At 36.3% G+C, this 24975-nt stretch overlaps 1 protein-coding gene across 2 annotated transcripts in view; it reads left to right on the top strand.

Annotated features, from left to right (window-relative positions):
• Nucleotides 1–6866: 6866 nt before the first annotated feature.
• Nucleotides 6867–24975, top strand: part of EPB41L5 (erythrocyte membrane protein band 4.1 like 5) — a 142785-nt gene continuing 124676 nt past the window's right edge. Inside the window, exons 1-2 of one of the 2 annotated variants that reach the window (XM_051985731.1) lie at nt 6867–7647; nt 14123–14310. In XM_051985731.1, coding sequence (XP_051841691.1) covers nt 14131–14310 — 180 coding nt within the window. In that variant the 5' untranslated portion in view covers nt 6867–7647; nt 14123–14130. The remainder of the gene's footprint in view (nt 7648–14122; nt 14311–24975) is intronic. The other variant, XM_051985732.1, reaches the window with a different exon arrangement.

Below are 24975 nucleotides of genomic sequence, written 5' to 3'. Positions count from 1 at the left end.
GGGAGAAGAATGGACAAAGGAGACTTATCCTAAATGCTTCCCTTCAAGCCACATCTAGACAGACCTTGTGGACACATTTAAACTACATGGACAATACACATATACCCTACACTGTAATTATAAAGTTAACTCATTCGATAAATCAGACAAGAGAAAGAGAGCTGAGAAAGGAGAAAAGGAAAAAATACAAAGAGAAAGAAAGCCACCCTTATGATAAGGTAGAAACTTCATAATCAGATGGCTGTAGCCCTGGAAAAAAATTAATAGATAGGAGAATTTTTTCCTTAACTCCATCTCGCCTCACCTATCAGTCCCTTGTCACATTTTCAAAGCTCAAATACTCAGCTCTCTCGGCTCCTGGGTATCATATAAACTGATGATAGACTTAAGGCTTTCCATCCATCCTGTGTCTGGACTTTTACATGTGTTATCTTCCCTAATGAGTGTGATCTCCTTAGAGCCAGTACTATCATTTCTTTTTCTATTTGTATTTTCAGTGCTTAGCACATAATAAGAACTTAAGAAGATTTTTAAAAAATTCTTATTCATTCTGCTATTGCTTCCAGTAAAAATGTGAATTTTTGTATTCTTAACATAAAAAAGTGTCTTTTTTATAATAGGCTCTAAACAAATATTTGGTGAAATGTAAGTCCAAATCAGTACAGAATGATGGGTCCAGATCAGTACAGATTACTGAACAATGGATGCATCTTCTTGGACCTCTATGGCATAGCTGAAGTTTGTCTTTGGGCTGCCTCTTTTCTTTTTTAGTTTAGTAATCCCTTAAATTTGGTCTCTCAGGCAATACTCACCATATCCTGGATCACTCAAATCTAAATTTTTATTTATTTTTAGCATTTTAGTGTCAAGTTCAATAAACTTTTTCTAAATAAGTTCCTATTTTGGCAAAATAATGTCCATTAGGAGAACACCTTGTTCTCTAAAATTCAAATCTCTTCACATGGAAAGGTGGTGAAACTAGATAAAATAATAAAATGTTAAATAAAAAAAATAAAAATAGATAAAATAATATTAAAAACACATGTGACTACTGAACCCTTATGGTGATTGTGGAATATTAGAGAACAGGCTTAATGCTGGATAACTGGGGAAGAGCAAATATGCCCATTGGCCCCAAAATTAGATCCTAGACAGAAACTACTGAGCAATAAAATTGACATTGATTCCCAGCAAAATTCTTATCAGTTTATTAAATTGATGTTTTATATAAAATTAGAAAGGGAAGTATTGATCACTCAACTGCACTCAAGAATGTTAATGAACAGAATGGTGCCATTCTAGGGTAGAGGTTCTTGATTTGGGATCCGTGGATTTGCAAAGTCTTCTTCAATGTACAGATTTCAGAGAGTAAATGAACTTAGATAGGAAAAAAATTATATCTTCTTCCCCCCAGTAATCTTTAACTGAAATTTAAGACTTCCTCCAATTATGAGTGTAGACAACAAACCATAATAATAATGGGTTTCATCCAACTGCCAGTGTGTGATCCAAAGAAATCAAATAACTTTTAAGCAAGGAGGAGGTATCTAGTGACAAACTATAAGGCACACTGCTCAGTCCCTGTTCTTCAAATACAGATATGAGTTATATGCCTGTGAAATTTCCAGAAATAAAAAGCTGGGCAGGAGAGATGATTTCTAAGCCCTAGAATTGACTGCAAAAAATTCTAAACTGTTAAGTATGGGCTGATTATAACAAGGTGAAATGTAATAGGGATAAAATATAATATCTTTAACTTAAAATCAACTACAGAAACACTTGGAATAGGAAAAAAGACTAGAAAATACCCATGAAAGAGCCCTGGGAACTTTCATGGGCTGAAAACACTTTGAATCAACATCGTATGTGATCTTGGGATGCATTAATACAAGTACAATGTCCAAAACACAGAAAGTCATAATCTTGCTGTGGTCTGCTTTGTTCAGGTCACACCACATGGAGAAGACAGTGCTCAATTATGGACACCCCATTTTGATTCAAAACAAAACAAAAAAACCAACCATCCAGGAATTTTAAATTAAACTGTTTTAAATGAAAGGCTGACTAAGTACTTATCTCAAAACAAACCTATGAGGTAAGTAGTACAAGTATTATTATCCCGTTTTACACATAATTCTGCAATCTAAATTATGTAATAATTATAAATTAAAAAGAAGGTATCAACCTGCATTCATAAAGGGAGTTTCTTCATCTGAGATCTCTCTATACTAATGAAATTATTGATTCAGTCCTCTATTTACAAATAAATAAATTGATGCTCAGAGGGTTTTAAGTGTAAGAGATAGGGCTTTTACCCAGTTCTGTTGATTTCAAAAGGGATATTTTTTTCTATTTACATTATGTTGCCTAAAAGGTGTTTAGTCTGAATAAGGAGAGACTTCAGGAATTTGATCATAACCTTAAAATATCTGAAGGCTTTTGTTTGTTTATTTCTTAATTTTTAGAAGAAGAACTAGAAGCAATGGGCATAAATTACATTGATGCATATTTTTGACTGGCTAGGTAGCATAGTGGAGAGCTTGTGAAGTTTGGCAGCTGGAAAACTCATCTTGAGTCCAAATCTATCCTCAGGCTGTGTGATCCTGGGCAAGTCACTTAATCCTTTTTACCTCAGTTTCCTCATCAATAAAATGTGCTGAAAAAGGAAATGACAAACCATCCCAGATTCTCTGCCAAGAAAACTTAAAATGGTGTCATAAAGAGTTGGCCATGACTGAAAAATGAACAAGAAAAATATTTTGACTTAATGAATGGAATAATTTTTTTAAACAATTAGATCTATTAAAAAAAATCAAGCAATCCCAATAAGTAGTGAACTTCTCACACAAAATCTATTCAAGGAGAGGCTATTTACAGAGGATTTTTTTTGGGGGGGTGATAAGGGCAATTGGGGTTCTGACTTGCCCAGGGTCACATTTATCTAGTAAGTGTTAAATGTCTAAGACTAGATTTGAATTCAGATTCTCCTGACTCCAGAACCAGTGCTCTATCTACTGCACCAATAGAATATTAAAAAAAAAAATATTACTACTTTGATGGGTTCAACAATATGGATGTTTTCTCTCTTGTTATAGTTTACTAATGTTTATAAGTATTCTATTTATACTATAAGTAACAGAGAGGGGAATTAAATTATAATTTAAAACTTTTTTTTCTGTTTGAATCACGTTGGGAGAAAAAAATCAGAACAAAAGGGAAAGGGATAAAAAACCAAAACAGAAAAAGGAAGTGAACACAGCATAGGTTTATTTACATTCAGTCTCCTAAGGTTTTTGTGTTGTTGTTGTTGTTTTTTCTGGATGTAGATGGCATTTTCTGTTCAAAGTCTATTGGAATTGCTTTGGATCACTGAACCACTGAGAAGAATCAAATCTTTCATAGTTGATCATTGAATTCTTGCTGCTATTGTGCACAATGTATTCTTGGTTCTGTTGGTTTTGCTCAGTATCAGTTTGTGTAAATATTTCTAAATTCAGCTTGTTCGTTTTTTATAGAACAATAATATTCCATTATCTTCATATATGACAACTTGTTCAACCATTCCCCAGTTGATAGGCATCTACTCATTTTCCTTTTCTTTGCTACTACAAACATTTTTGCACATGTGGGTCCTTTCCCCTCGTTTATAATTTTCTTGGGATACAGACCCAGTAGTGGCACTGCTGGGTCAAAGGGTATGCAGAGTTTTATACCTATTTGGGCTTAGTTCCAAATTGTTCTCCAAAATGGATGGATCATTTCACAATTCCACCAACAAGGCATTAGTGTCCAAGTTTCCTCATATCCTCTCCATTCAACATTTATCATTATCTTTTCCTGTCATCTTTGAGGTGTGAATGGTACTTCAGAGTTGTTTGAATTTGCATTTCTCTAATAAGTAGTAATTTAGAGCATTTTTTTCATATAACTATATAAGGCTTTAATTTTGTCATCTGAAAATTGTTCATATCCTTTGACCATTTATCCATTGGGGAATGACTTATATAGAATTTAAAAATTTAATTAATATCTACAGAGGTAGAGTAAAGTTCTTGGTCTGGAGTCAGGAAAACCTGAGTTCATATTTCAACACTTACTGGTTATGTGGTCATGTACAAGTCACTTAATTTTGTTTCCACACAGGTAAAATGGGAATAATAATTATATCAAATTCTTGTGAAGTTCTTGGGAGGATTAAATCAAATATTTATTAAGTGCACAGTGCCTGCCAGATAGTAAGTATTTAATAAATGCTTGTTTCTCTTCTTCCCTCCTTCCTTCCTTCTTTTTCCTTCTTTACTTTTTTCCATCCTTCCTTCTTCCCTTTCTATCTTTATTGATAGGAGTTTGGGGAGTTCTTAAAACCACAGAAATTACAGAGTTCCTATCATTTGTTTTAAAATGAAGAGACTGAGGCTGGGAGGTTTTAACTGAAGAGCTGGGGCTCTAATCCAGGGTCTATTGATTCCAAAATGAGTGCCTTCCTTCCTTCTTCCTCTTTCTTCCCTGCTACTTTTCTCTTTTCTGTGGCTCTGTACCTGACTGAAATCACCCATCCCTCTACTCTTTACAAAGCATACCACACACTTTTGTAATTCTGTCCTTCTTCCTCTTAACTATTCCACATGGATGTTTTGAGAGCATCAGCTCACTATCTAATTTCCCACCAAATGTCTTAATCCATTGCTAGACATATCACAGTTCATCAATCCAACAGCAAAAGTAATTGAGACATGAAATGACAAATATAACAAAGAACAGATCAAGGAATAAAAACATGTTTTGCGTTCATACTTTTTCCTCCTCAGGAGTTACAGAAATTGGAGGGAATTCAATATAACTAGTTTCTTTTGTAAGCCTATATATTTTATATTATGAATTTAAAAAACATTATTCTTAAAAAAGAGTTCATGGAATTAGACTATAATCCCCCACCACCAACACAACAGGAAGGCACAATTAATCTTAGAATCATAGATAATGTGATAATTCTTAGAATGTGGTAGAGCTGGAATCCCTTTAACATGCTGGAGAACAAATGCAAGTTCTTCCTCCTGTTCTGTGAGCATCAAAATGACACATACATGGTGACATGACTGCTGTCCAATTTTCTCTCTGCCCTCAACTATACCTTTGAGCCCTATTGCTTTCCAGACTTTTTTTTTTAAAACCCTTTTTAAACCCTCTGCTTTCTAGCACCAATCATAATCCTCATCTGGTGAAAGCACAGCTCAAAATCATATACTATGGAAACCACTTATCTTGGATTTGAACATTTTTTTTCAATTATCAAGCATTTATTTTCGTTCACTTTCCTCCCTCCAACAGATTCAAAGAAAAATTAGGAACAAAACACTTGCTAACAAATATGCATAGTTGAACAAAGTAAATTCTTGCATCAGTCACATCCAAAAATGTCTCATTTTTGTTTTGAGTCCATTATCCTTCTGTCAGGGTATGGATAGCACATTTCATCATAGATTGTTTGGGATTCTGGTCAATGGCTGAATTGATAAGAATTCTTAAGTTTTTTAAAGTTATTTTCTCTTTACTATGTATTGTGGCTCATATGAATTGCTCTCCTCCTGCTTACTTCACTCTGCATCAGTCCATATAAATTTTCCTAGGTTTCTCTGAAAATGTGCCTTTTGTTATATCTTAAGGCATGATAATTTTTCATTACATTAATATAGCCATAATTTGTTCAGTCATTCTACAATTGATGGGAGTCTCCTTAATTTCTAGTTCTTTATTAGAAAAAAGTGCTATATTTTTGTATATATGTCTTTTTCCTCTTTGATCTCTTTGAATATATTTACATTGTCTTAATGGTTTGAATGACTATCTTATATACATTCCACTTAGATTACTAAATTGTTTAAATCATTTCAAAAATATTCATCATAACATCTGGTATATAGTAAATGACTATTTTTGCATATGGAACATCGTGTGTACATGTTTCTTCATGAATTGTGTCAATTTTGGGCAAATAATTCAATCCTAAAAATAAATACGTGCTCAATTACTGAATGTTACAGGTATCACTGGCAGAGTGCTAGATTCTAATTTGAGGAAAATTTTTAAAAAGGGATAATTAGAAAAGGTCTTAAGGAGTATCTAGTCAATATTACAAACATTAATTAAGTACTTATTATGTTCAAGTGATTGCACTATACATGGGTAGCACAAATATAGAGATAAAACAGTCCCTGCCCTCAAAGAAATTCTACTAGCTGCAGAGATTCTTAATCTGTAATTTGAACTTTCAAAAGCTATCTTTTCATAATCATATTTCAAGATGATTGGTTTCTTTTATTTTGTATATTTAAAAACATTCTGAGCATAGGGTTTCATCTGCCTAAGAAATGGGTCTGTGACTCAAAAAAGATTAAGAACCCCTGTACATCATGGATGTAACATTTACATAGACAAACATAAGCTAAATAAAGAGGAAGAAACTACTAATAACTGGATAGACCAGAGGGTATCAGGAAAGGCTTTGAGAAAAAGGTTTGGTATTTGACTGAAACCATGAATGAATTTATGGATTCTAAGAATCAGGGAATAATTCAGTGCATTTTGGGTATAAGAGACAACATTCTGGGCAAAGGATATAAATGGAAGATACAGTCTGATAACATAATAGTGCAATATGACAGTCTGGCTATCATCTTACCCCTTTACAGAAATGAGAGATATGAAAGTGTATATTTCTACTATTTTTTAGATTTTTAAAAATATATATATTGATAAGTTCTGTTTATCCTTGCTCCTTCTGTTTTTTTTTTTTTTCTCTTCTGTCTTTAAAACAACAATCTTTGTTATATCTAATTATTTGTTACATAGCTTGATCAGATGTTGGGTATTGGGATACCTGGTATGAGATGGTGATGTTTTAATAAAAGAGAGACACGGTTAAAAAATTATTTTAAAAGGTAAAAAAGATGACAGCATACAGAGGCAGGTTAGGACTAGCTGAGGAGTTTGTGGTTTATTTTCTGGACAATAGGGAGCCACTGAAGGTTTTTGAGGAGGGTCTTGATCAGCCTTGGGTCTTAATAACATTAGCTGGCAGCTACACGGAGGATGGATTGAAATGGGGATAGAAACAAAGCAGAAAACAGTAATTAGGAGGCAACTCAGAAGTAGTTGTATTAACCCAACTTCCTCATTTTACAGGTGAGGAATCTGAAGCCCAGTGGAAGGCAGACGCTTCCAAAAATACGGAGTCCGGTCCCTTTCAGGTGCGCGTCCTCTCCCAGAATCGCCCTTTTAAATTGGAGACCAGAACTCTTCTCATCCCAGTGGGAGGTGTTCTGGGAAGTGTCGTTGCCCTTTTAAGGCAAGGCCCCGCCCCGAAGGCAGGACTTAGGGAACTCCTTAAAGGAGCCGGGCGGGTGGGGGGGCAAAGGGGGAAGAGGCGCAGGTTCTCCCGAGGGGATTAACGTGTGCCCGTCGCCGGCCGGAGCCGCCATTTCCTGGAGTCCCTGAGGAGGAGCCTACGCCCCCAGCGCGCCCCTGCCCGGCCGGCCGGGAACCCCAGCCTGGAGCGGAGCGCGCGGGGCTCTCCGCTCCCCGCCCCCCACCCCGCTCGAACCACCTCCTCGGACTCTATAGAGTCGCGGCGGTCGCCGCTGCCACCAGGTGAGCCAAGAGCCGGGGCCGCCCGCCCCCGCCCCGGGCCAGCTGGCCGGCCTGCCCGATCGGCCTGGCTGCCCGCGAGGCTGCCCCTCCTGCCCCGCTCCGCTGCCGGCTTCTCCTTTCCCTCCAGACCGAGCTAGCTGCTGGCCCGCCCCACTCCACCCTACCGCCCTTCGGTTACCCATTCTCAGCCCCCCTAGGTCTCCAACCTCTCAGTCCTTCAGACACCACTCACCCCCCTCCCCCTCTCGCTTCCCTAGAACTCCTCAGATACTCGGCCCCCGGACTCCGGCCCCCTTCCCACTCCTTCACCCTCCCCTTCCTTACCCCCCTCCATCTCCACCCCCCGCCCCCTCCTCCCGATGTCGCCTCCCTGAAACTCCCTTTTCGCTCCCGAGTCTGCTCTCGAAACTAAGCCGCTGTTGTAGCTCTCCTACCCCGAAAGGCTTCCTTTGCCCTTTGACTTCTCATGGTCAAAGATTAAAAGATTGGTTGTGGGGTGTTGCATTTTTTTTTTTTTTGTTTTGTTTTGTTTTATTTACTCTTTTGGAACCATTCCCTAGTGAGACCTTCCGCCCTCCCTAATTTCCTCCCCCTCCTTTTAGACCACCTCATTTTCCTCGGTCCTTGCCTTTTGCGAGCAGTTTCGGCTCTCCACGCTCCGGGCTAGCTTTGTCCACAATTCGCATTCCTTTCTGACTACCTCCCCCTACTCTCGCTTCTCTTTACATTGCAAAAGAGTCTTTGGGCTGGGCGTCCGAAGCCCCTATTCAAAGCTCCCGAGGGTGCAACTTCCTTTAATTTGGGGGTGAGCTGTTCAGTCCCTCTCTTGCCCGGCCCTAGTGGGGTGACCTAGAGTCTGCTCTGTAACCTGTAGGCAGGAGTCCTTGGGTAGTTGCTGCCACATGTTGACCCTTCCCGTTCCCCTGTTCAAATATTACTGCTTTAAAGGGGAGTGGTTTGCAATCCTTGGAAATGGAGAGCTGAGTTTCAGGTGTTTCTGGTGCTGCATATCCTAGTAGTGAATCTCTCTCTGTTTCCGTAAACAAAGGCTGTAATGTCCCTAAGGGGAGAAGCTGGATTAATATTACTGCTGTGCTCCGTCACACTCCAGTCCCTCTGGAGCCTACTAACTTCTAGTTAGACTTAGTAAGTCATTCTGTTTATTAGCTTGGGAAACTGCACTTGTCTCTAAAAGGGGGCAGTTTTTTATTTGTATATAGTTATCAACTTTGGTAAAAGGGGACGTTGCTGATTGGATTTTTTAACTAAATGGGCTTATCACGATTTCATTTGGTCTTCTAATAAAATTCTCAATTGTGATAATGAAATTTAGTGGCTAGGGCAGGTGAGTTTTAAAGAAAACGAGGTGGTAAGCAAGAGCTTTATTTTTATTTTTTTCTCCTTTATGCTATATGCTTCCTGAATGACCATTGAAATCCTCAACTGTCAAGTTTTTTTTTTGTTTGTTTGTTTTTTTTAACATTTACTGTGAAGGAAATTTGACTTCCTTTAATCTACGTTCTTTCTCATTAGATGAATTAACTTTTGTATTTTTAAAAAAGAACTTTATGCAGTCTTTAGTTCAGGTTTTAAAAAATAAATGTCTTCTCCTTAAAAAAAAAGATCATTGATCCTTTCTATTGGAGCTAAAAAAAGTTTTCCCCTATTGGAATAGTGAGCTATTTAAGTACAGAGACTGCCATACTTTCTCATTCTTTTGATATTCCCCTAGCTTATTGGCTTACCTAATATTCTACCTCCCTCTTCTTGACAAACTTTGATAACTCACTCTTTAACACTTGGCAGTTTGACTTCTGGCTGTACCCCTAGTTTCTCAAAAGCCACCAGGGACTTCTTACTTATAGTGACCATATTTAGTCATCCTGCTCCCTGACCTCTCAGTAATGTAAGTAATTATTGACCACTCTCTCCTTGAAATTCTCTTCCTTTTCTTTCTGAGTCAATGAAACTTTTTTAAAAATCCTCTTCTAAGTGCCAGGAACTGTTGGATGTCAAGACAGAAATAAACCTGCCCTTGTCCTCAAGGTGCTTTTACATCCTACGAGAAAAACAATTAAAATAAATACAAAGTAAGGTACCAGATGATTTTATTGGAGGAAGGGGGGGAGATGTGGCAATGATTTTTGGTAGATAAAAAAAATATCTTATGTTGGAGGTAGTATTTTAGCTGAACTTTGAAAGAAATTTAGGATTCAGAGAAGTGGAAGTGCATTCCTGGCATGCAAAGGCATAGAAATAGGATATGGGATGTATGAGGAATAATAAGACTAGTTTATCTGGATCATAGAATGCATAAAGCAGAGTATTGTCTAATAAACCAGGGCAGGTAGATTGGAGCCAGGTTGTTGAAGGACTTTAAATGCCACATAGAAGAGTTTATATTTGATCCTAGAAGCAATTGGGAGCTACTAGAGCTTACTGAGCTGGGATATGACAGGTCAGATTTTTGCTTTAAGAGAATCATCTTTACAGCTATGTGCAGAACAAATTGGTTCAAGGAGAGATTTAAGGCAGGGAAAAGTTAGTAAACTTGGAATGGTTAAGGCAAAAGTTGATGAGGGTCTGAAATAGGCTGATGGTTGTGTAAGAGGAGAGAAAGGGACTCTTGGGAGAGATAACTGTGTCAACTAAATGAATTTGTGGCATGAGATAGAATGAAGAGTCCAGGCATTCAGTGTTTTGAAGTGGTGCCCTTGATGGGAGAAAATAGGTAATGACTTCTCTTTTTGGGACATATTGAATATGTGTATGTGTGTGTATGTGTATATGCATATGTTTGTCCATAAAAATCAGACTGGTAGAAGGAGAACTGGGAAAGCAGTGTCTTTTTATGTTAGAGGTACTCCTAATAAATTTTTGTTCTGTCCTCATGCCTCTTTCTAAATTCTCTTTTGGGGATCTTCCATTTTCACATCTTCAGACACCTCTGTGCTTAAATTTTCAAATCTTTAACTATGCATATCCTTTTTTTGTAACTCCAGATTCACAGCTCCACCTAATTGCTGATTGCCTATATATCCCCCTACATATCTCATTAATGTCTTAAACTTAATAATATTTCAAAGCAGACTCTTTATTCTCCATGATACTATTCTTTTGACTTTATTTACTTGTGGTAAATATTAGCTTCATAACTAGATGGAATGGAAGAATGGAAACCTTGATATCATCCTTCCGATTTCTACCTCTGCCTCTTGATTTCTTATCAGTTCTGTTGATTCTATTTCCCAAGTTAGTTTGTCCCTGTTTTTTCTCCTCCTAGTGTCCCCACCTTAGTTTAGGCCTTCATCTGTCTCTTAGACCAGGGCTTCTTAAACTTTTTTTTACTTGTTACCTCTTTTCACTTGAGAAATTTTTACACAACTCTGAGAACATATGCATATAAAATAGTTATACAAATTAAATAGTTACTGATAATTAATTATAAAGAAATTTATTTAAAAACAATTCTTTGGTATACATATAATTTTACCATTTATTAAAGATGAAAGCAAATTTGCATATTAATAAGATGGATGTACTCGTTTATTTTTACCTAAAGAATTAAATCTTGGTGGAATATTTGATAACTTTTAATTATGTCATATGTTTTTCGACCCCCACATTCTATTATATGACCCTGTATGGGGTTGTTGTGACCTACAGTTTAAAAAGATTTGACTTAGAATATTACATTCAGTCTTCCCATCTGAGTTCTTTGTTAAAAAACCCTTCTACATAGAAGTGCTAGAATAATATTCATAGCATTGATTACTTTGTCATATCTATACTCAGAAACCTTTAATGCTTCCCATAGCTTTATAGAATAAAGTCAAACTTTTTTCCATGACATTCAAGGCTTTTTATACTTTGCAAACTGTCTCTTCTACTTTTTATGTACCCTGTGCTTTAGCTAGATTGAGCTATTGGTAATTTGTGATTCATACTTTCCTCCTTTTTGCATATAGTTCCCTTGTCAGAGATATCCTTTAACTGTACCTCAGGATAATCTTTATCTGTCTTTCTGGCTTCAGCTCAATTGCCATCTCAGATTTTTTTTTCCTTCTGCAAAATATAGAGATTTAATCTCTTCTTTCTCTATTGTACCTTTTTGATTTTTAACAAACTTTGTTCTTTAGACCTATAGGGATCTCAAATTCAGTATGTCTAAAAAGAACTCATCTTTTCCGTCTAAATCCACCCCCTCCCCTTTTTTTTAAACATTTCTGTCACAATCTCACATCTTTTTCAGATACTCAGATTCATCACCTCTTAATCATCCTTGACTCTGTACTCTGTCTCACTCCACTCAACCAGATTTATCTATTCTACTGCTTACAAAATCTGGTAGGAGCTAGCTAGGTGGCTTTGTGGATAGAATATTGAGTCTGGTGTCAGAAAGACCCGAGTTCAAATTTTTTGTATTTCAGTTATCTCTCAGATAATTACTAGCTGTGTAACCCTAAGCAAGTCAGTTGATCTCTGTTTGCCTTAGTTCATTGGAGACAGAAAGAGCAAATCTTTTCTAGTCTTTGCCAAGAAAATGCCACGGACAGCTGTCCATGTGCTATGGTCCATGGGGTCAGGAAGAGTCCGACACAACTGCAGACCCACTGAACAACATATCTCTTTACATCAATCTCTTTCTTTCCACTCACATAGCCAGAATTCTAGGTTAGTACCTCATTTGGGGTTGAAATACCTCTACACTATTCTCCTTTCCTCATATTTTTGTCTTCTTCAGTTCATCTCCATACAGCTGCCTAAAATGCAGACTGGTTATTCATTAAACTCTGATGGCTCATTCTGTAAATATTTGTTTTCAATTAAATTTTTTCACAGTCTGGCTCCCCCTTACCTCTCTAGACTCATTATATATTATATTATTATATTATATATTTATAATTTTTTTGTGGGTATGAGATATGTAGGGGGATAGATATATGGCTTGCCTCCTCATGTTATATCTACCTTTTAAAATTCTTTCCTTTAAACTTGGATCAAGCATTGTTTTGCTTCATTCTCTCCAGCTGCTGCTGCCTTCCCTAGCCAATAATCATAAATTTATTATGTACATGTTCTCTTTGTCAGAATGTAAATCCTTTCAGGACAGGGGTTAGATAATCTTTATTTTTATTCCCATTGCCTACTCCAGAGGTACTTAATAAATGTTTGTAGCTTGATCAATAGCTGGTATAGTAGGCATTCAGTAAATGTTGATGTATCTCTTACAGCTTATTCTTAATATACTTCTTTCTATAGGAAGTTTAGAATTTTTAGCCATCATCAGAAAGATCTGTATGACTAGAAGTGATTTAGCTGGCCCTTCTTTTGTAGTTCATGTTCAATATAGCTGTCTTTGTGATCAATGGGATCAGATTTAAATGATCTCCATACGAATCAAATGAGAATTCTGGTTGTATCAGAATTTTTTTTGTGTACGTGGATTCCACTTTAAATAGCTAACTCTTTCCATCTTAAAGAAGGGAAAGAGACCCACATGTGCAAAAATGTTTGTGGCAGTTCTTTTTGTAGTGGCTAGAAACTGGAAATTGAATGGATGCCCATTAGTTGGAGAATGTCTGAATAAATTGAGGTATATGAATGTTATGGAATATTATTGTTCGGTAAGAAATGACCAGCAGGATGATTTCAGAGAGGCTTGGAGAGACTTAATTGATGCTAAGTGAAATGAGCAGAACCAAGAGCTCATTATACACAGCAACAAGAAGATTATACAATAATCAACTCTTGATGGATGTGGCTCTCTTCAACAATGAAATAATTCAAACCAGTTCCATTTGTTTAGTAATGAAGAGAATTAGCTACCACCCAAGAGAGAGAACTATGGAAATGAGTGTGTAGCACAACATAGCATTTCCAAACTTTCTGTTATTGTTTATTGCTTTTTTGTTTTCCTTCTCAGGTTTTTTTCTTTCTTTCTAGATCTAATTTTTCTTGTGCAGCAAGATAATTGTATAAATATGTATACATATATTGGATGTAACATATTTAACATGTATTAGACTACCTGCCATCAAGGGGAGGAGGTAGGGGTAAGGAGGGAAAAAGTTGGAACACAAAGTTTTGCAAGGATCAGTGTTGAAAAATTACCCATGCATCTCTTTTGTAAATAAAAAACTATAATAAAAAAATTAGTTAACTCTTTGAAAACGGAATTGAAACGTTTTTGCCCTTCATAGCCTCAGCACCAATCATAGTATGTTTTGATATAGTTTGAAATAAATATCTGATGACTTTTTACTCTTTCAGAAGATTCAAGTTTGTCCAAAGGAGGCAATATAAGAGAACTTTTTAGATAAATTAAAGTTACTTGTATTTTCCTTTGTTTCCTTGGTTGATCACAGCTAGCGCTTGTCAAATGTTGCCTTTGTAGAATTAAAAAAAAAAAAAGCATGGCATAACTTATTTAAAAGAGAGTGCTTACTTTTTCTTTTTCCTTTTGATTTTTCAGTAAGAAAGATGTTGAGTTTTTTCCGACGAACATTGGGGCGCCGGTCAATGCGAAAGCATGCTGAGAAAGAACGTCTGCGAGAAGCTCAGAGAGCTGCTACCCACATTCCTGCAGCTGGAGATGCCAAGTCCATCATAACTTGTAGGGTGTCGTTGCTAGATGGAACTGATGTCAGTGTGGATTTGCCGGTACGTAGCATCCAAGTGGACTTTTTTACTTTAGTATGGAATAAGTTTCTTGTGGTATCATCTGGGATCAGTAATTCACAGTAGATGTACATTTAAATATCATAGAAAATGTATTAAAGCTAAAGGGGAGAAATAGAAACTGACTTTCTCTAGCTTCTTTTAGATTAGAATATAATTGGCATTGTAAACACTTATAACACAGAAAAGTTGACTTTCTAAAACAATTGTATGGAGTTCTTGGATATTCTGTTTATTAATAGCAGAAAAACATTAAAGTGACAGTCTAATCCAACAGCAAGCATTTGGGATTATACACTGTACTTGGTGCTGAGGATACAAAGACTAAAAAAGGAATAGTTCCTGTCTTCAAGAAGCTTGCTATTTTTCTGTTTGGGGAGACAATAAATAAATAAATGAATGAATGAATGAATGAATGAATGAATAAACAAACAAACAAACAAACAAATAAATATTCAAGTGTGTATATAGTTAAGTATATACTTAATTACAGATGTGGTCACTAGCAGTTAGGTAGTGGAGTGGGGAATCAAAAGGCTTCATGGTGGTATTTGAGCTGAGTTAGATTGCTTGAAGAGAATAAGAAATTCTTGTAGGTGATAGGAAAAGAGGGAATACTTTTATAACAAGGGTGACAGCTAGTGCCAAAGTACAGAGATTAGAGATTAAGTGCCAAGGGGCAGAGAGAAGACCAGTTTATTTGGACCAAGTCTAGTAGAAACCAAGCTATGAAGGGCTTTTAAAATACAAACTAGAAAGTTTATATTTTATCCTACTGAGCTAGAGTTAGAAAAAAAATCACTTTTCAGCTCTGATGGTGAATAGATCACAATTTATCAATTAGAAAGCCATTGGAGCCATTAAAGAGAGGTGATGAAGTTCTGAACCAAAGTAGTGTCTGTATAAGTAGTAAGAGGGCAGTAAGAGATAAGTGTTAGAAACATATGAAATTTGACAATTGATTGTGTATATGAAGCCAGAGAAAGTGAAGAGTAGGGAATGAACTGTGAAGTTGTAAACTGGGAGATTGGAAAGATAGTAATGCTGTCCACAGAAATAAGAAAGTCGGGAGGAGGGAAGCTTTTGGGGAAGGAGGTGTTCTACTTTGAATATGTTGAGTTTAAGATTTCTCTGGGACATCTAGCTTAAATGTCTCATAAATCTTTGGTAAATTGTCAAATTTAATGGTAGATTTAGCAGTTTGTGGAACTGGGACTCTGGACTTGTGGTTGTTTTCTCTGCTTCACCTTTAAATAGGGAGAGAAGTGATACATATTTTTTATTTTATATTCCTGTCTTGTTCTTTATAAATGGTTGTCTTTCCCTTTCTTTTTCTTTGACACAAACCTTGTTAGTGCTTTTATCTCATTGCTGAGAATTTGCATATAAAACATTACATAATCACTTAGATACCTTTTGTTTTTTTTCATTTATCTACACTCAAAGACTAATCAAGTTAAATTGTGATTAAGTATATGTTTCAAATAGTTTTTTAAAAGCAAATTTCTTTCTTTTTTTTTTTTTTTTTAAATAACTTTTTATTGACAGAACCCATGCCAGGGTAATTTTTTACAGCATTATCCCTTGTACTCACTTCTGTTCCGATTTTTCCCCTCCCTCCTTCCACCCCCTCCCCGAGATGGCAAGTAGTCCTTTACATGTTAAATAGGTTACAGTATATCCTAGATACAATATGCATTGCAGAACAGTTCTCTTGTTGCACAGGGAGAATTGGATTCAGAAGGTATAAATAACCCGGAAAGAAAAACAAAAATGCAAGCAGTTTATATCTATTTCCCATTAAAAGCAAATTTCAATAGATATTCTTTTGTTTCCACTCCTATTTTTAAATTTAAATTTAAAATTTTTACTGATATATTTTGTTTTCACAGCATATTTATTTCTAAATGTTCTTCTCTCTTCCCTAGTTCCTGTTCCATTCCTTCCAATATTGATTTAAAAGAGACAAAAGAAGCAGTTTAGTAAACCAATCAGAATAGCATTTGGATTTGACTATATGCGATGTTCTTCCTCTGCAAATACATCTATGCAGAATGAATGTGTTCCCTAATACAAAAACCTTTAGTGACTCACTGTTAACCTATCAAATAAAGGCTAAACCCCTGACTTTGGGATTAAGGAACTTCCAGAATCTAGTTTTAACTACCATCCAGCCTTATTTCCTTTTCTTACTCTGTTCTATGAACTCCTCTTTTCTTACTCTGTGTTCTGGATTGTTCTCTGTCCATTGTTCTCATTTTCATTCCCATCTTTGCGACTTTATCCACTCTGCCTCCTCAACCTGGAATGGTATCTTTTCCCATATGTTGAAGTTTCCTCAAACCTCTTCCCTTCCAATGCACTGGAACACTTTGGGTATATATGTATATATTTTATTCATTTAGTTTTATTAAAGTTTCTGTAATGTTGTTTGTTTTTGTTGTGTTTTGCTGAGTTAGAAGCATAGAGCTATGCAGTGTAAGTTGTTATTGTATTTTGTTTGTACAGTCTGATAACTTCATTAGATGAAGAGGCTTCCAGGGAGTAAACTCCCACTACCAGTGTAAATCAGCAACTATTCTGCAGCTGATGGCCTTAACGTTACATGGGACATTAAAAAGTTATGTGACCTTGTATTGGATTACCTGCCATCTAAGAGAGGGAGTGGAGAAAAAAGGGGAAAATTTGAAACGGTCAATGTTATGTTGAAAAATTAACTATGCATATGATTTGTAAATAATAAAAAGCTTCACTAAAAAAAAAAAAATTATGTGACTTGCCCAGAATCGGATAGCAGGGATGAGATATGAATGCTGATTCCCATTACAAAGTGACTACCCATTACCTTTTGCTGCTTTTGAACTCATACGTTTGAATATTCATGTCTTAGAAGAGGACTATTTATGGTTTTGATTGTATTTCTTTTCATATTTCTAATATTACTTCACTGTAGTGGATTTGCTTTTATTGGCATCTTTAGGCAAAAGCTACATGTTTGTCTTTGAAGTTAGTTTTGCTCCCTTTTATCTTTATGTTCTTAATTATTTCTCCCTCTCCCTTTCTTCCCCATCAGCTCCCCTTAGACTGGTGAGTTCATTGCATACAGGTTTTCCAATGGATTTCTTTGTGCCTTATACTTAGACACTTAATCAATATTGAGCTGTAGGACTGGTGAATGGAATGCTATGTCCAATGTTCTCACTAACTGAAAATGGTTGGATTGAGAATCATAGAACTTTCAAGATGGAAAGGATTAGATTAGTGAAATTCTCTTAGAAAATTAAATCTTGGGAAGTGGTATGACTTGACCAAAGGCACATAGGCAATAACAGAGCCAGGATTTAATCAGTCCAGGATTTTTTTTCCCCCTTTTTTTCACTATCATATCATGATTCCTTAATTTAAATTAATGATTTTATTTTAAAACATGATTTGCTTTTTTCTTTATTTAATTAAAGCTTTTTATTTACAAAACATATGTATGGGTAATTTTTCAACATTAACCCTTGCAAAACCTGATCCAAACTTTCCCCTCCTTCTTGCCCTCCTTCCCCTCCCTCCCCCAAGTTGCCAGGTAGTTCAATACATGTTAAATACGGTAAAATATATGTTAAATCCAATATATGTATACATAGTTATACAGTCATATTGCTGAAAAAGAAAAATAGGATCAAGAAGGGGGAAAAAAAACTGAGAAAGAAAACAAAATGCAAGCAAACAACAAAAAGAATAAAAATATTATGTTGTGGTCCATGCTCAGTTTCCACAGTCCTCTCTCTAGTAGATGGTTCTCTTCATTGCTGAACAATTGGAACTAGTTTGAATCATCTCATTGTTGAAGAGAGCCATGTACATCAGAATTGATCATCATATAATATTGCTATGGCCATATACAATGATCTCCTGGGTCCGCTCATTTTACTGGCATCAGTTCATGTAAGTCTCACCAGACCTCTCTGAAATCATCCTGCTGGTTGTTTCTTATAGAACAATAATATTCCATAACATTCATATACCATATCTTATTCAGCCATTCTCCAACTTATGGGCATCCATTCAGGTTCCATTTTCTTGCCACTACAAAAAGGTCTGCCACTAACATTTTTGCACATGTGGGTTCTTCTCTCCTTTAAGATCTCTGGGATATAAGCCCAGATACAGAAATACTTCTGGGTCAAAGAGTATTGACAGTAAAACATGATTTGGAATGCTTTTTTCCCCCATAAATATAATGATATAAATGTTAAGTTCCTAGCTGGCAGTCAGAAAATTACTTAACATATAATTTTATAGAAAATATAGTAAAAATCACATTTTGCCTATATTTCTTTCGGAAAATAGGTTCAGCTTCTCTGGTTATATTCCTGTTTTCTCTGAAATTATCTGGGTTCCAAGAGAAAATTTCTTACCCCTTCCTTTTTAGGCTCCTCTTTTTCTCCCTCCCACTGACAAGAAGTGACTTTGACTCCTTGCCTCACAAAGAGGAAGGGGAATGGGAGAAATGGGGTCTTAGAGATGATGATTTCAGAAACTGCTGTAAAGTTTTTAGTGGGGTTTTGCATTCATCTCTTGGTGAGATAGGCAGATTGGGCTGAAGCTGGGCAGTGTCTGTAGATTTAATTGGTGGAGGCATGGGATTCGATAGAAAGGCGATAATGAGAAATTGAATTGGGCCAAGGAAGTAATAGAATGGGGAGAAGTAGTGGGAGGATGGTGGGGAGGGGGAGTTAGGAAGTTGAGTGGAGAGAGGATAGAAGGAGCAGCACTTCACAGCTGTAGAAGCAGGGAGGAGGAGAGATTCTTAAAACTGTCAACCAGAGTTGGACATTGTATAATTTAAAAATAAAGTAAAGTGTATATAAATCTTTGATTCAAGATTTTAAAAGTAATCAGGATGTATATTTGTATAATGATGGGTATGATAGAGAAAAGTATCTGGATACTGAATATTATGATGGTTTGAATTTTGAATAAATAGGTGTTTGCATAGTTTAGGGAACTTCAGATCTAAGGGTTCTGGGTGGTTCACACATTCTAACATTCTTGACAAGTTAGGTAATCTTCATACAAGTTAGGTAATTTCATATTCATTTCTTGTTTGAGTACTTTTCTCTAAGGGAATTTTGAGTACTATTTCTCTGTAACTGCTTGAATCAGTATGGTGAAAAGCCTTGAGATTGCTTTGTACAAGCAAACAGCTGGAAAATGGTTCTTTTATTACCTAATGTTTAAAGTATGAAGTGTCAGAGTTACTGATGAAGTTGCTGATAGCGATAGGGTAGAATTGCCTTTTATTTGTTTTTTTAAAACTTTATGTGGTGAGGAATACACCTGAAACGCTGGATCAAATGGTTTGTGATCTCCTACCATGATTAGTAGCCATTAGGACGTGTGCACTGTCTGAATGTCAGCTAGCCCTTTTTTTGTAAGGATGCCTGCAACAAAACAAATTAGTTTAGATTGGACTCTTGGTAAAATTTAACAATTACTTTTTTAGTTCTGTAAGTGTATTCTAGGACTAGTAACTCAATTCTAATTACTTGGAAGGGAAAAATAAAATGGATTTCAGAGTGCTAGCTACCGTGTTTCCCCGATAATAAGACACTGTCTTGTTATTTTTTTGGACAGAAAAACACCAGAGGGCTTATTTTCAGAGGAGGGCTTATTTTAATGAACATTGATAGCAATTTTAATAAACAGGTAAATGTGAAGAAAAAAAAGTACCTTTATTCAATAATGGTCATGTCATCTTCTTCAACAACAATGTCATAAGTGTCCATACCCTGAATTCCATCCTGGATGTCTTGCGCCTCTATTTCCTTCAGAAGAAGTGGACCCAATCTGTCATGTCCAGCAATATAGCTCTCTTTAAATGAACATGTCTTGTCCAGGTAACCTGCTCGTAGTGTCTTGGTGACACAGCTGTCAGTAATTTTATCCTATGACTTCTTCACCCAAGTCACGACTTCTTGCAGACAGGGCTTCACAAAGTTTCCATGCTGATTTCTTTCCGTTCTATTTTCAATGTAGTCATTGACTTCCATGTGCAAATGATCCTTGAATGGCTTGTTTATTGTAATATCAAGGGTTTGGAGATAGGCAGTCATTCTGCAGGAATCATTACTTGATCTATTCTTCTCTCTGCAAGGAAGTTCTTCATTTTTTTAGTGCGGTGAGTGCTGGCTGAGTTCTTTTATCCTTCATCATGCCCCTTTTATCCTCCATCATGCCCCCTCATTCCTGCTTACATACTGGGTTTTTATGTTGTCCTGCCTCAGCTCTCCTCCGTTGCACTGCTCTCAATGGCACCAGCAAGCAAATCACTGGGGAAGAACAGGATGACGCGCTCACTGCTGCAGCTCTGATTGGATGCAGCTCGGAGCGCGGCGTGCGTTTCACCGGGTTGGGGGGGGGGGGGGACGGACAACAGTGCATACAGAGGGTACTGTAATGTAGCGTGTAGTGCAGGGGAATCACCTTCACTACAGTAGCAATCTCAATAGGGCTTATTTTCGGGGGAGGGCTTATTTTAGAAGAATCTTACACCGTAAAGGGAGGGCTTATTTTCGGGATAGGTCTTATTATTGGGGAAACACGGTAATATATCCAAGGAAGAGACAGAAACTATTGGTTCCTTTAATTTAAAAAAAAAAAAAAAAAAAAAGGAAAAATTATTCTTTTCTTCATATTTAACTTTTCATAATATGGCCTTTACCTAAAAAAAATTACACTAATCATGGGATTTAAGTGATGAGTATCATAGGTTATCCATAGTTTTCTATTTCCTGTTATAGTTTAAGTTATGAAAATACAGTTGAGCCATAGATAACCTATCATTGAGCCATTTCCTTAGTTTTGCCTCAAGTTCCCCCTCCCCCCAACCCTAGATAAAAGATTCTAACTATCAGGAAATAATATGGTGTTCTGCTGTCAGTACTTGGTGACAAATATGGCTATAAGCACTTCTCTTCCTTCTCTACCTCCCACCCCAAGCTCAGATTGAGGAAATTATTTCCATCATACAAAACAGATTTGTATATCATTTGGTTCTTATGGCCGTTTGTTATTCTAACTAGAGACCACATTGCAAGAATGATGAAAGTTAAATGATAAAGAGAAAAGGCATTTCTTTGGGAACTACCATTTCTTTGACTCTTCTGTAGGCAGGTTGGCAGGTGATTTGAGGACCATTTTGTTGCTCAGTCTGTGGAGTTGGATTTACAAGCACTAAAAACTTATATATGTAGTTGAAATGGCACTTGTGGATTGTCTTGGCAAACGGCTAGAGGAAATGATTTCATGGGTCTTAATACAGCCAGCAGGCTGGATGTTCCCCATCCCTGCTTTAACATACTTGGATGTGTCTGCTTACTCTCATTTTTGTGCATTGCATCCCATCTATACCTTATTCTTCATGAATCATTTGAGTCTTCCTGTATGGTCTACCAGTGTAGAATAAGCTTTTTTCCCTAGGCATCATGATTTAGCCACTAACAATATCAGTTTAAGGTCTTAAAGGTAACTACTTAATAGGAAGCAAAAAAAATACTACAAGTATTCATCAAAACAAATAAATAAATCATAAATACACTATATTGTACGCAAGGGACCACATTCTCCTGTTAAAATGCTCAGTATCTGTGGGGAAGAGCAGACACATATAAAGACCTGTCAGAAGAGGCATATGAGTGAGAAAAACCCATGTGCTCAGAATAACTCATAAGGCATTGCCTTCTCCCTGAAATTTCCTTTAATGTTGTAAGTTCTATATTGAATACTTAATGCTGATAACCTAAATTTATTCACACTGCTTTAGTAACATCTCACTGGGCATGATGTTTCAACCACAGTAGTCAAATCTGCTCAGTGGATTTTCTTATATTTTGCTTCCCACTTATTCTTTTGCTCTGCTAGATTTCAAAAGCAACATTTTAATCCATAATTTTAATCTTCAAGGTTAGCTGATAGGCTTCTCAAATCTGTCCTTGTATCTACTTCTCTTTTTTTGGGTACAGACTATGATCATTTAAATTACACTCATCCTGTTATCCATACATAGTTTTGTTGTCCATATCTTACACAATATAACAATTTGTAGCCTTCAAAATAATCAACTATTTGTTTCAGAACCTTCAGCCAAAATTAACTTTCAGCAACTGTCTCTTAGTTATACTTTTTCTTAGAGCAAACTTTAAAAGTGATACTATATTTATAACCATATATCATCACTGGAAAAAATATTGTTTAAAAGATGAACCTTTTCAAGAAGTTAGGGCTAAATTAAAAATACTTAACAATTTCTCAATGTATCTTACTTTCCCCTGTATAATTCTAGGCCTAGAATTAAATCTTAGAATTGAATTACAGTGTATGTCTGGTGTGTGTTCTAATAGTTCAATTTGGTGGTGTGAACTGATGTGTGTATCATGGTCTGGATAAATTTTTTTTTTTTAAATAACTTTTTATTGATAGAACGCATGCCAGGGTAATTTTTTACAGCATTATCCCTTGCATTCACTTCTGTTCCGATTTTTCCCCTCCCTCCCTCCACCCCTTCCCCCAGATGGCAAGCAGTCCTTTACATGTTGAATGGGTTACAGTATATCCTAGATACAATATATGTGTGCAGAACCGAACAGTTTTCTTGTTGCACAGGGAGAATTGAATTCAGAAGGTATAAATAACCCAGGAAGAAAAATAAAAATGCAAGCAGTTTATATTCATTTCCCAGTGTTCTTTCACTGGGTGTAGCTGCTTCTGTCCATCTTTGATCAATTAAGGCTCTCTTTATTGAAGAGATCCACTTCCATCAGAATACATCCTCAAACAGTATCGTTGTTGAGGTATATAATGATCTCCTGGTTCTGCTCATTTCACTCAGCATCAGTTCATGTAAGTCTCGCCAGTCCTCTCTGTATTCATCCTGCTGGTCATTCCTTACAGAACAATAATATTCTATAACGTTCATATACCACAATTTACTCAACCATTCTCCAATTGATGGACATCCTTTCATTTTCCAGCTTCTAGCCACCACAAACAGGGCTGCCACAAACATTTTGGCACATACAGGTCCCTTTCCTTTCTTTAGTATCTCTTTGGGGTATAAGCCCAGTAGAAACACTGTTGGATCAAAGGGTATGCACAGTTTGATAACTTTTTGAGCATAGTTCCAAATTGCTCTCCAGAATGGCTGGATGTGTTCACAGTTCCACCAACTATGTATCTGTGTCCCTATTTTCTGGATAAGTTTTATTCATCTACTTGGTTCTTCTTATTTTAAATGCATGACTGTATTGTTTTGAGTGATGGCTCTTTTTTAGGATACTCAGCAGTGTCCTGTGGCTGGATGAAGTGAGCAAAAAGTCTTCCATAAGCTGGGGCATCTGAAAAAGAAGACCTCACCAGATATCTGTAGATAACTCTCTTTGATTTGAACTCTTTCCTGTGTGTTGTCGATGACAAGGGGAGGTCTTTTTAGCAATCAAATTTTTTTATATTCCCGATTCTAATGACTTAAAAAAAAAACACAAAGTTATCATACATGCATGCATGTCTTGCATGTTTTTATCATGTGTTTGGGAGACATCTTTTTAGCCAAGACTATTTAAGGATATGTTTTGCTCTAGAAAGTCAAATGTTTGTGGATAGACCAAATTAAGAGAGTGGATAAATCAGTAAGTTACAGTAGGATTATATTCATTATACTTTTTAATCAATTAATACTTCTTAATCAGTTGTGGTATTGTAAAGATATAACGTACTATAGAATACAATGTGTGAAAGTGTAGCTATTTCCTCTTTATATTTTCATCAAATATGCTCTAAATCAGTGCTTTAAAAGTAATGCCCAGAGAATCCTGGGAGTTTCTTAAACCCTTTCAGAGGCTCTACCAGTTCGAAATTAGTTTTTATTTCTGTAACAAATATCTATAAATATAACCCATGTAGACAAAACCTCTTTGGGCAGAGCCTCAATTTTTAATTGTATATGGTACTAATAATAAAAATTTGAAGACCACTGCTAGAAATGAGCAAAAATTAGACGATTAGTTTAAAAAATTAATCTCATGGTGGATGCCCATCAATTGGAGAATGGCTGAATAATTTGTGATATATGAATATTATGGAATATTATTGTTCTGTAAGAAATGACCGGCAGGATGATTTTAGAAAGGCCCGGAGTGACTTACATGAACTGATGCTGAGTGAAATGAGCAGGACCAGGAGATCATTATATACTTCAACAACAATACTATATGATGATCAATTTTGATAGACATGGCTCTCTTCAACAATGAGATGAGCCAAATCAGTTCCAATAGAGCAATAATGAATTGAACTAGCTACACCCAGCGAAAGAACTCTGGGAAATGAGTACTACATAGAATTCCTAATCCCTCTATTTTTTTCCGCCTGCATTTTTGATTTCCTTCACAGCCCAATTGTACACTATTTCAAAGTCCGATTCTTTTTGTACAGCAAAATAATTGTGTAGACATATGTACATATGTTGTACTTAGCTTATACTTTAACATATTTAACATGTATTGGTCAACCTGCCATCTGGGGGAGGTAGTGGGCGGAAGGAGGGGAAAAGTTGGAACAAAAGGTTTTGCAACTGTCATTGCTGAAAACTTACCCATG

Source organism: Antechinus flavipes, chromosome 3 (genome assembly GCF_016432865.1).
Source record: "Antechinus flavipes isolate AdamAnt ecotype Samford, QLD, Australia chromosome 3, AdamAnt_v2, whole genome shotgun sequence".
Classification (NCBI taxonomy): domain Eukaryota; kingdom Metazoa; phylum Chordata; class Mammalia; order Dasyuromorphia; family Dasyuridae; genus Antechinus; species Antechinus flavipes.
This window is presented reverse-complemented; position numbering and strand designations above follow the sequence as displayed.